Here is a 12047-nt window from a genome sequence, read left to right on the forward strand (position 1 = left end):
TTCTTTGATGCCTGAGTTTGCTTGTAAGTACTTTAGTTGTTATTAAATTGACACTAGAAAGTCCTGGGTGAATCCCAAACAATGGGAGGAGAAAAGATAATTACTTGCCACATACTTCAAACATGAGAAATGTACAGACGCGAAACCAAAATTTATCTTGTTATGAATATAAATAGAGAAATAGGGCAGATGAGCGATAGGAAAAAGATAATGCCAGGGTGGAACAAGTAGCTTGGTGCAGGGGCTTTATTGGTATAGTTGTCCTGCCAGGAACACAGAAAGTACGAAGTATTAGGGGGTTGAGGAAAGGATGCAGAGATTGAAAATCGGGAAGAGTTGAGTGGTCGAAAGTTGATAGGAGTAGACGAGAGAAGAAACAAGGCATGAGAGGCTCATTCAGAGTAAAGGATATGGGACTGAGTAAAGAGTAAAAGGGAAAGGAGGATGGAAAGAGGGCAAGTGAAGAACGGGGGTATTGTAGAAGCAAATACATGTTCTAGGAGCCGGCCACAGTGACCGAGCGGTTCTAGGCAGTTCATTCTGGAACTGCGTGAGCACTACGGTCACAGGTTCGAATCCTGCCTTGGGCATGGATGTGTGTGACGTCCTTAGGTTTGTTAGATTTAAGTAGTTCTAAGTTCTAGGGGACTGATGACCTGAGATGTTAAGTCCCATAGTGCTCAGAGCCATTTGAACCGTGTTCTAGGGAGAAATTTCCCCTGCACAGTTCAGTGTGACAAATCCAGATTGTGTGGTTTGGAGGCACCCAGTAAAGTTAGCCATGTTATGTTCTGCAGGACTGTCAGTGTCATAGTTGCCCACAGTGAGTGAGTGGATTGTTCATTAGTGATCTTAGACCAGCAAAAATTTTAATCCTTTCCATGATTTCACTGTTCTTAGAAACTGTTGTCCATATTTTTCCATATTATTATCCAACAGTATTGACATAATTTTTAATTAAAATTATACCCTCAAATGTGATCCTCAAACGTGGTCAAGGGAATGTGTAGATGTTTCATCTCATTTTCCAATGGTGTAGTATATAACTGACAGTTTGTGTTGCACATTATAGTAAGTTGCCATTAAGTCTTCATGTCTCATTTGTGTGATATAGTGTACCATCAATAAATTTATTTGTTGTAAGTAAACAAATCAAAACTAAGTCATTGGAGTCAATAACAGCTAACAGATTTGAAAATTTTGGAGAGCGTAAGAAGTAATAATGTGATTTATCATTCAATCAAGTGAGCTCATTTCTTTAACAAGTAGCAACAGTAAGTTTCTCCAGTGAGCCAGGATTATTTATTTTATTATAAAACAGTCATGGTCCACAGGTGTTTATTAAGCAGGTTATTAGTTTCAGTAATCAGTGACCATCTTTATAACTGAGTAAATGCAGTATATTACACAGTTCATAACACTGGTATCATCAAAATGCACAGTGGCATGAACTATGTAGTATACTGCATTTATCCAGGGCTGAAGGTGGTCATCACTGACTGGAATTTTTAGCCTGATTAATAGACATTTGTGGTCCACGACTGGATTTGTAAAAAAAATAAGTCAGTTCTTTAACTTATTTTTTTTAACTTGCGTATGATACACCAAAAATTTATTTAATTGGTAATCTGTCTGGAGAAGAAATATTATTAACCTTTATCTTGAAAAGCCAAGATGTTCCATAAAAATAAATTTATGTAGTAACCAAAACAATCAGTTAATATTGACCATTAGTTATTTTGTTTTGTTTTCACAGAATGTTGCAAACTTTCCTAAAGTTGCAGACTTGAGTGCTTTCAATAACATGTCTCCATCAAGTTTCTCCATGTGGGGTGTTGGAAAGTTGGATGGTCTAACATTTCAAACAGCTACCACCACTGTTTCCCCAAAACCACTGCCAGGGGGGAAGGTAAGTAAATTTGAAAATTCAAAATCAGAGTGAAACACAGACAATGGAGTGAGCAAAGACAATCAATCACCATACAGTGGAGCCATTGACTGGCACATAAACAATAACTTGAACATAATGTCTTAGCTGAGGAACTTGCATTTTTCTTCCTATCACACAGTTATTGTACCTGGAAGCTCAATCCCAAATGTTGTCCTAATTTGGGCTGCAGACATGACGACAAGATTGCAGTGTTAAAAATACTTAAAAACCAATCAAAAGCCAAGATAGCACAAAATATTTTTTATTTAAGCAGCTGGTTTCAAAAGTCTTAGCTGTCGTCTTTTTGTAGTCAAACTTGTTCATTGTACACTGACCTCGTGCACAAGATGTCAAGTGGATAAAACTCAGCACATTATAAACAGTTGTCATCGCTAAAATATTTAAAAGGACATAGCATCTTGTCCAAAAGCCCATTTTCTTTATACATATTGCTGACAGATGCCTGTTACACGATACAAATATGTACACAATAGCACATCTGTTTACATATGCTCCACATCTGTTTACATATGCTCAACACACATAAGGGGCATTCATAAAGAAACAAACTGGTTGCATAATTACAGAAACCAGTACCTGTATGTTAGAAGTATTGACCCTGGCTGTTGAGACACTAGTTCCACTGTGATACAAGGTGGTAAATGGCTGTCTCATGAAATTCCCGGGGCTGTGATGTTAACCAGTTCTGCGTGTACAGTTGGACATTATCAGCTGAGGTAAATCATTTGCCCCTCACAGTCTTTTTAAGAGGACCAAAAATGGTGTAATCACAAGGCGAAAGGTTCGGACTGTGTGGAGGGTGGCTGGGAACCTCCCATTTGAATTTCTACAGGAGTGCCACGACTTTGTTGGCCATATGAGGCTTTGCATTGTCGTGGAGCAGGATGACCCCAGGAGTGAGAGTGCATGGTCATTTTGATTTGATCACTTGGCGAAGGGTGGTCAAAGTTTGCAGGTAACATTGGAGATTCATTGTTGTCCCGTGCTGCAGGAAGTGAATCAGAAGGGAGCGATCTTTAGCAAAGAAGAACATCAACATAAACTTTCCTGCACTTTTGTGGATGACCTTGGCAATTTTGGTGGTGGTGACCCTGGCTGCTTGCACTGGAGACTTTGTTGTTTTAATTCTGGTTCGAAGCGATGACACCATGACTCATCTCCAGCCACCATCATGCCAGGAATGCATTCTCTTCCCAAGCGTAGCACTGCAGATGAGCAAGACAGTGCGCCATTCAACATGCTTCCTGGTGTGGTTGAAGACTGTGGGGCATCCATTGGACACACACTTTATGCATGTGCAGTTGTACCTTTATGAGGGTGTAAACACTTTTGATGCTCAATCTGACCACAACGGCTGTGGCTTTCACTGTCACTCAGCAGTCCTGGGTACTGAGTGCATCCACCAGATGGATGATATCATCAGCTAATGACATCCGTCCTTCCCTGAAGTGCTTGTGCTACGCCTTGACCCCTGGAAGGGACGTGTAGTGTTTGATGTACACTTATGACATTCATCGATGAATGTCCATTCCTCCTCCTCCTTCCGCTATCAGAAAATGAACAACACCTCTTTGCTCTTCTGTTGACACCTCCATGTCACTGTTTGCAATGTGACTGGCAACGTCGGACGATTAATGTATGCTGGTGCTATCTCTGTATAGTCAAGTAACAGGCACATGTGCCTTCTAGCTACGGGCTGTGAACTTCCACCCTCTGGTCAGAACCACACCTCATTACACACGCCACGATATTACCCTCTTGTCACCGGTTTGCGATTTCCAGATCCGACTTGTTTCTTTTTGAATGCTCTTTATATTAAAAAGTGAAAATCCACTTTCAGAAGAAGGTGCTGAGTTTTATCCATTTGGCATCTTGTGCATGAGGTCAGCGTAAAATGAACATGTTTCACTTCAAAAAATGTTTCAGACCTGAAGATGACAGCTAAGACTGTTGAAACCAGTTGCCTTGTATTAAAAATATTTTGTGCAATCTCGGCTTACTAATGGTTTTTAACAATTAAAACAGATCGCCCTTCATACACTCATAATGAGAAAATTCAATTAGATTGCAGTGTGTTTACATGTCCTCTGAAAAATGCAAGTTTGTAAGCTGAACTACTGCTTAAAAGTTTTTGTCCCTAGCAATAGCTCAACATATCTGCAACATGCTAAAAGGTTATTTTTACTGATACCAATCTTTAAATATTAGATTAAGTGTAGTTATATGTACTTCTGCAAGTATATATAGCAGATCTGTAAAAAAACACTGTCACTTATGAAAATGTATTTCAAATTCACATGAAATTATCTTTTCTCCTCCTCCTCTCCCCTCCCCCCCCCCCCCTCTCTCTCTCTCTCTCTCTCTCTCTCTCTCTCTCTCTCTCTCTCTCTCTCTCTCACACACACACACACACACACACACACACACACACACACACACACACAAATGCATTTGAGATTAGATTGGTAGTCAAATCTGTATCTAAAATTAGCTGTGTGTGAATGCTAAATATTTTCTCCTCAATGCTCAATGCCCATTGGTAAGGCACTGAGCTTAACATTTTAGAGGAATGGGATTCAAATCCACATCTGTAAAATTGCTTGAGACAAATAGGGATAATTTCTGTGAAAAGGACATGGAATTTCCGTATTTCAAACCTTAATTTTCCTTCTTTTTCTCCTTCCTTCCTTCCTTTTCCCTGTGATAGCTTTCCCATAAGTCTCATGAAACAATACTAAGAAGCTGAATACTGCAGTGATATTACTCACTTGCTACTGAATTTCTATTTTTGCTCTGTATTTATTATTATATTTATTATTGTTATCATCATCATGTTTTGGATTATTTTTTTATCTTTCCAGGATTCCGTACTTTTCCGAATGTGCGCTAGCAGTAACAGCGTTTCTCCTCTTTTATTCACTATTATGCAAGCTTACTTCTATTCAGTGGCCGCAAATTAAATCAGGAGTAACATCTATATTATTAAACGACTAAAATGTTCACCCAGCCCCCATTGCAAATTACCTGTCAGAGAGCTTCCAGGGACAACAGAAAATTGATTTTAGTGTTTCATGCAAATATAGACCAAAATCAAAAATCTGAATTGTTGTCATCATCTGCTCATTAAGACATATAATCTTATGTTAAATGTTTAACATTGTGAGTCAGATATTAAAGTTACAAATTGTTTTTATGTCTTATGGCAGTGTAACTCACAGTGCACAAATTACCCAGAGTATATTCATTCGTGGTACTGTGATTGAAGATGCAGGGAATATAAAAGATCTCTGGAGAGAACATTTTAAGAAACTCTTAAACGCTGAGGAGCAGGTACACGAGGAAACAACAAATAATCGAGATTTTGAGAGAAGTTGGGAAGCAGAATTAGGACAAACTACATGGGAAGAAATGGAAATAGCTGTAAAGAACATGAATTGGGAGGAGGGGGGGGGGAGGGGGGAGCCCCAGGACCTGATGAAGTATCAGTGGACATGATAAGAGCAGCAGGTCCAGTGGGAATACAGGGGCTGTATAGAGAAACTATCAAGTGTGTGGAGAAATAGTACAATACCTGATGATTGGAGAAGAGGAGATATCGTTCCTATCTTCAAAAAATGCATTAAACGACTTGGTAAAAACTACAGAGGAATAACAATTAAGAATCATACAGCCAAGATTTTTGAAAGAATTTTACTAAATCAAATAAGTGAAAAGGTAGAAAAGGAGCTTAGTGGAGAACAGCATGGGTTTAGGAACTGATATTTTCTATCCGTCAACTGATGGAAAAAAGTTGGTAGTATAACAAAAGGGTGATAATGGTTTTTATAGACTTAGAGAAGTCGTATCACTCAGTTAACAGGGAAAGATTTTGGGAAGAAATAAAGAAGATAGATATAGAAGATGGACACATTGATGTAATAGAGACATTGCACAGAGGACACAATTGCAGAATTAGAACACCAATGAGGAACTCTTAATACTTCGTAATAAGACAAGGAAATGATTAGGCAGTTAAAGATATAGTAAAAGAAAAAGACAAAAAGATGATTTTTGCAGATGATATGATAATATGGGCCGATAAAGAGGTAGATGAACAGTACACCTTTATGCGTGGAAGAAAATAATGAAAAGGTGCGGATTAAAAATAAATAAAGATAAGAGTGAATTAATGGTATTTGGAAGAGACAAAGGGATCAACAGAAATATTACTTTGAATGGAGAACCCCTGAAAGTGGTTGACAGTTTCACTTATGTAGGGAGTGAAATATCTGGTGATGGAAGAATAACCAATGAAATTAATAGGAGGTTACAGAAGGGAGGCAATTTCTTCCAAACAATAAAACACCTAATTTTGAATAAGGAAGTTCCAGAAAAAGCAAAACTCCTTATGTATAAGAGTTATTACTTCGCTATTGTCACCTATGGAGGAGAAACATGGACAATGACAGAAAAGGACTGGAGCATACTCCAAGCAGGAGAAATGAAATTTCTTAGAGCAGTTAATGGAAAAACAAGAATGGGCAGAGTAATGAATTTAGATATTAGAAAGGACCTTAAACAAAAAAGTATGAGGCAAGAAATTGGAAAAAGAGAGATTAAGATGGTACGGGCATGTTAAGAGGATGCATGGGCAGAGACTCCCCAAAATTATGGAAGAAATAAAGATGTATGGAAAAAGACCTAGAGGATGCCCAAGAACATGGTGGAAAATGGAAGTGAGAATATCTGTGGAAAGGAGAAGTGTGATCTGGTAGCAAGTGGAGGAAGAAAAGTGTTGTGAGGAGGACTGAGCCAAATGGAGATGACTCGTCAGCACCCAGACCCAACAGTAGCTTGAGCGGGATCCGGATATAGGTAGATATTCATCCAGTATTTGAGAATGACAGCACTTAGCAACTTCCAGAAAACATCACGCATTATTTCAAACATTGCCAAAAGTTTTTCATGCCAAGATCTGTCACGGATGATTGAAGGAAAAAGTTTATCAGTTGTTACATTTTTGCTGTTTGTGCACTGAAACTTCAACATCAGGTATGATTACTTCTTTACTGCTATCTCTGTTTGTAACACATGTTGCAGAAGGTATCCAATATACCACTGAATGCACATGCAAAATTATATCATTGTACGAGCATAGTTCCGAAGATATGACGCCTTAAACATTGAGGTATGGTTTGGAATTTTTCATTAGTTTCTTCGTGAATAATCCAAAACTAATAAAACCATCATCATAGAGGGATTTACAGCTTCTACGATAAAGGTCTTACATGCTTAATCTCCTCAGTCCTGAGAAAATTTTTATTTAATTTTTTTATATTTTCTTCCATAATTTGCTTATTAGCAATGTTAGAAACACAAGGAAAATGTTTTAAAAAATCATTGATTGCTACTAGTCCTACAAAGGGATGTCCCCCACAGGAATGTTAGGTCTCAAGGTGTAATGAAGTTCCAAAAATCATATTTCATTAAGAACATTATTTTTAGTTTTATCGATGCATTGTTTATTTAAATTACTACAATAATACATTTTATTGTTACAAAATTGTACTTAGGAAAAGTAGGTTCTACATCTACATCCATACTCCGCAAGCCACCTGACGGTGTGTGGCGGAAGGTACTTTGAGTACCTCTATCAGTTCTCACTTCTATTCCAGTCTTGTATTGTTCGTGTAAAGAAAGATTGTTGGTATGCCTATGTGTGGGCTCTAATCTCTCTGATTTTATCCTCATGGTCTCTTCGCGTGATATACGTAGGAGGGAGCAATATACTGCTCGACTCCTCGGCGAAGCTATGTTCTCGAAACTTCAACAAACGCCTGTACCAAGCTACTGAGCATCTCTCTTGCACAGTCTTCCACTGGAGTTTATCTGTTATCTCCATAACACTTTCTCGATTACTAAATGATCTTTTAACGAAGCGCACTGCTCTCCATTGGGTCTTCTCTCTCTCTCTTCAGTCAATCCTATCTGGTACGGATCCCACACTGGTGAGCAGTATTTGAGCAGTGGGCGAACAAGTGTACTGTAACCTACTTCCTTTGTTTTCAGATTGCATTTTCTTAGGATTCTTCCAATGAATCTGTCTGGCCTCTGCTTTACCGATGAATAATTTTATGTGGTCATTCCATTTTAAATCACTCATAATGCCTATTTCCAGATAATTTATGGAATTAACTGCTTCCTTCTATATTGTAGCTAAATGATAAAGGATCTTTCTTTCTGTGTATTCGCAGCACATTACACTTGTCTACATTGATATTCAATTTCCATTCCCTGCACCATGCGTCAATTCGTTGCAGATCCTCCTACATTTCAGTACAAGTTTCCATTTCACTTACAGTACATTTCGGCTCTCTCCCAGTATTTTTAAGATACCTTCTGTTTGTATATTCAGTAAGGATGGTAAAAGTATTTTCTGGCCGATATTTATCTACTCAAGTAGTCATGAGGTGGTAAGTTCACACTGATTAGCACTTGTTCATCATGTTCAGATGCGGGTGGTTAAAGGGAAAAAATCCAAAGTCATCTTCCAAAATGTCCGGCCGGTGGTAGATTGAATAGAGCAGATTTTTTCTGATCTGCTATTGTTCATGTCTTCAGCTTCGTCTTCATCTTCGTTAGCTATATCTGATTCCTGTTCGTTTTTGACACGGTAGTCTGGATCTGTATGGGTATCATCATCATCACACCTCATCAGAGAGCTCCAATTCACTAAAATCTCCATCAAATAATTCATTTACAAAATCTTCAAATGCATTTGAATCGGGGCAAAAAAAAAAAAAAAAAAAAAAAAAAAAAAAAAAAAAAAATCGAAATTAGGCCCAAAAATTGTAAAATTGTTCCCCTGTAGATTTCAATTTCCTGGAACATAATTAATATTAATCTAATATTCACCACATAATATAAAATGAACAATTAAAGTACTACTTTTGTAAAAAAAGATTAAATATATTTTGTTGGCAAATCAACATTACACTAAGTCCTGATGTCCCCTACAGGCTACACTCGATTTTCAATGCTTTTTCAAAGACAATTGTAAGATTATAACTTTAAATAATTATTCTCTGACTATTCATTTACATTATCCCATATATGTTATATTGATTAAACTAGAATAAAGTAGTAATAAAATACTTACAAACAGCCTCTTCTCTGACCTGCTTTCTTCTGTCAGCCATTTTCTATTCTGCCTGGAAACTATGTCATTCAGCACAACAATGATGAACTGCTATTGCAGGAGGTTCTGCCATCTTTGAACTTCCTTCTAAAACACTTTTCAGTGTTGCCAAAATGATAAGAGCTCGGGGAAAAATTTTCAAATAATGCTACATGTTATGTCCCCCATAGGGGACACCAGGACTAAGGGTTAACATAAAATATTTAACACACAAAATCATTGGTACAGCAATGAACATTTGAAGCTGTTTCTTACTTTCTTCAATCTAGAGTGAGGCACTGGGTGTATACTAATTGAGTACAGCAGAATTCCAGAAAGATGTCCATACAATGACATCCAACTGCCAGAAGCTTTCATAATGTTATATTTTCACCAGCATTGTTAAGAATATATTTTATCTAAGCATACCAGTCAAAAAGTTAGTACCCCCTGGAGGCCTCACACAAACCCTGTGTAATACCATCTCTTGTGTTAATAATGGTCTCAGTGTAACGAAGAAAAGAGTTCACAAGTTTCTTCAGGTATGCCGTATCCAGCTGCAGCCACTCATTGATGGTAGTTGCTGTAGAGCTACCAAATTGCGCGGATGTCAGTTTGTGTTTCACCTGCTGTTCCATATTGTCCCAAATGGTTTCAGTTTAATAAAGATTGGATGATTTAGCAGGCCAGTGGAGTTGTGATATGATGTCTGAGTGTTGGTCAAACAAGGAATGTATATATACTATGAGCATGGCTGTCATCATCTTGGAAGCTGGAAGTGTAGGCAGCGTGCTCATTATGTAGATGTAGAAGAAAGTGCAACACTTAGTCACCACGAATGTTGAAATAAATATCCCGGTTCACGTTCACGGTAACTTGAATCCGTGGACCCAACTCATTGTACATTGTAGAATGTGGGGGACAGACAGATCTAACTGGCCAGAACTTCACCTTCCATTGTCTGTGAATCAAAAACCTCATTGGACCATCAGTGCACTTGATGCCTTACGCCATTTGAAGAATTAGTCACAACTCTTCAGAAGTGTGTGTGTGTGTTTTGTCTATTTTTGACAAAGGCCTAGTTAGCCGAAAGCTTATTTTTGTGACAATCTTTTTGTTGTGCCTATCTGCGACTCAACATCTCTGCTATATGGTGAGTAGTAACTATCCTTTGCGTATGATTGTTAAATTCAATACTGAATTTTTAATTGTTTGATTTTTCTGTTTATATCTGTATTTTATGTTTTTCATTTGGATCCCTCTTCCTTTTTATTCCACATTTATACCTGCTGCATGCATAGAATCGCCTTTCTTATTTACCTCTCTCAGGCCTGCCCCCCCCCCCCTCCCCTGTTTGATTGCCTTGTTTCTAGTTTCATTAAGTAAGGCTTGTATCTGATCCATATGGATCTATGGATGTTATTGGCATAAAAGTAACATTGAGTGAAATGTCTGTGTTCATTCCCAGAGTGTATGCACAGTGGAAGAACTTGAGCGAGGTCTCATCCAGCAGTCGGCAGTGTCTTCAGCTTCTAGCCAACCACCTCCACCAGCAGCTGTGCTGCGTGTTGAAGACATCGAGCGGGAGCTTACTATGTCATCAGGACACAGTAATAGCAGTGGCAGCAGTGCAGGACACTCGTCTGTTACTACCACTAGTCCTGCTGCTGGGCCAATTGCTCAGCCTACTAGCCCTCCTCAGGTTCCACAATTTCCACCTCCTCCAATAACTGTGCAGTCGCAGGCAAGTTTTACCTTTTACTGAAGTTATTTACAGAATTTGAATAACTTTAAACTTTTACTAATCAACATGTTGTTAAATTGTAGGAAGCTGTTCGTGGTACCCAGGCAACTCTAGGGCGGGGCATAAGTTTCCCTCCACCAGTGTTAGGACTGACCCGAGCAGCAAGTCATCCGAATGGCCCTTTTGTGGTGCCTCCACCGAGAGTAGTTGCACCACCTCCTACCCAACCACCGCCTGGTATCCACCCAGTGCTGTTGCACCAGGCGAACCACCGACTAGGTGAGTACATAAAAAAAAAAAAATGCTTTGTGTGTGTGTGTGTGTGTGTGTGTGTGTGTGTGTGTGTGTGTGTGTGTGTGTGTATAGACTTGGGGCGGGGGGGATGCAAGAAATGATTGTGTTTACACATCAATAGCACAAGTGGTTCAAAAGTTCCAGGTATTGACCCATGCTGAAATACCCACATTTGGATGTGTTTTAGCTTCCACGGGTTCTGGTTCTGGCATCCAGTCAAGTGTACAGATGGTGAATACTGTCCTGGGATACATTATTCCACTCTTGCTGAACCTGTTGACATAGTCCCATAAAGAGTTTTTGGTTGACAAGTTGCACGAGTCTTTTCTTGTCCCATCTTATCCCACATGTGGCTAGGCTAGCAACAAGTCCAGAGATCGTGCTGGCCAGGAAGTTACTGCATGTCTTGCAGAGCATGTCGATTTCATTGGCAGTGTGTGGGCAAGCATTCTCATATTGGAATACCACCTCGCCTTCGTGTTGCAAGAATGGCAAAAGAATGAGTCTAACAACAATCTGCCTGTACCGAGCACTGGTTAGGGTCCCCTCCAAAAACACTAAAGATGAATGAGAGTTGTAGCTTATCATACCCAGACCATTAGGCCTGCCGTGGGGCCAGTGTCTCGTGGACAGATGCATTATGTGAGACAATGCTCACAGCTGCACGTTGTATGCACAAATGATCAGCTGACCATCACTTGTGTGTAGGCAAAATGTGCTTTCATCATTGAAGACCAAGGTACGCTATTTGATCTTCTGGGTGATTCTCTGACGGCACAAGTTGAGCAGTGCATATTGATGCTGTGGCATGAGTGGAAGATGGGCTAGAAGTGTGTGTACATTTAGTCCCATTGCTGACAATCAGTCCAAAATAGTTCATGTTGACTTGTCTGTGCTCACAA

At 39.1% G+C, this 12047-nt stretch overlaps 1 protein-coding gene across 4 annotated transcripts in view; it reads left to right on the top strand.

Annotated features, from left to right (window-relative positions):
- The window catches only part of LOC126284282 (protein PAT1 homolog 1), a 113585-nt gene that overhangs the window by 27808 nt on the left and 73730 nt on the right, over nt 1-12047 (top strand). For 2 of the 4 annotated variants that reach the window (XM_049983106.1, XM_049983109.1), the window contains exons 4-6: nt 1757-1909; nt 10576-10851; nt 10935-11130. In XM_049983106.1, coding sequence (XP_049839063.1) covers nt 1757-1909; nt 10576-10851; nt 10935-11130 — 625 coding nt within the window. Of the gene's footprint in view, nt 1-1756; nt 1910-10575; nt 10856-10934; nt 11131-12047 lie in introns of all 4 variants that reach the window. The other 2 variants (XM_049983107.1, XM_049983108.1) reach the window with 1 other exon arrangement.

The sequence above is a fragment of the Schistocerca gregaria genome, chromosome 8 (genome assembly GCF_023897955.1).
Source record: "Schistocerca gregaria isolate iqSchGreg1 chromosome 8, iqSchGreg1.2, whole genome shotgun sequence".
Lineage (NCBI taxonomy): Eukaryota > Metazoa > Arthropoda > Insecta > Orthoptera > Acrididae > Schistocerca > Schistocerca gregaria.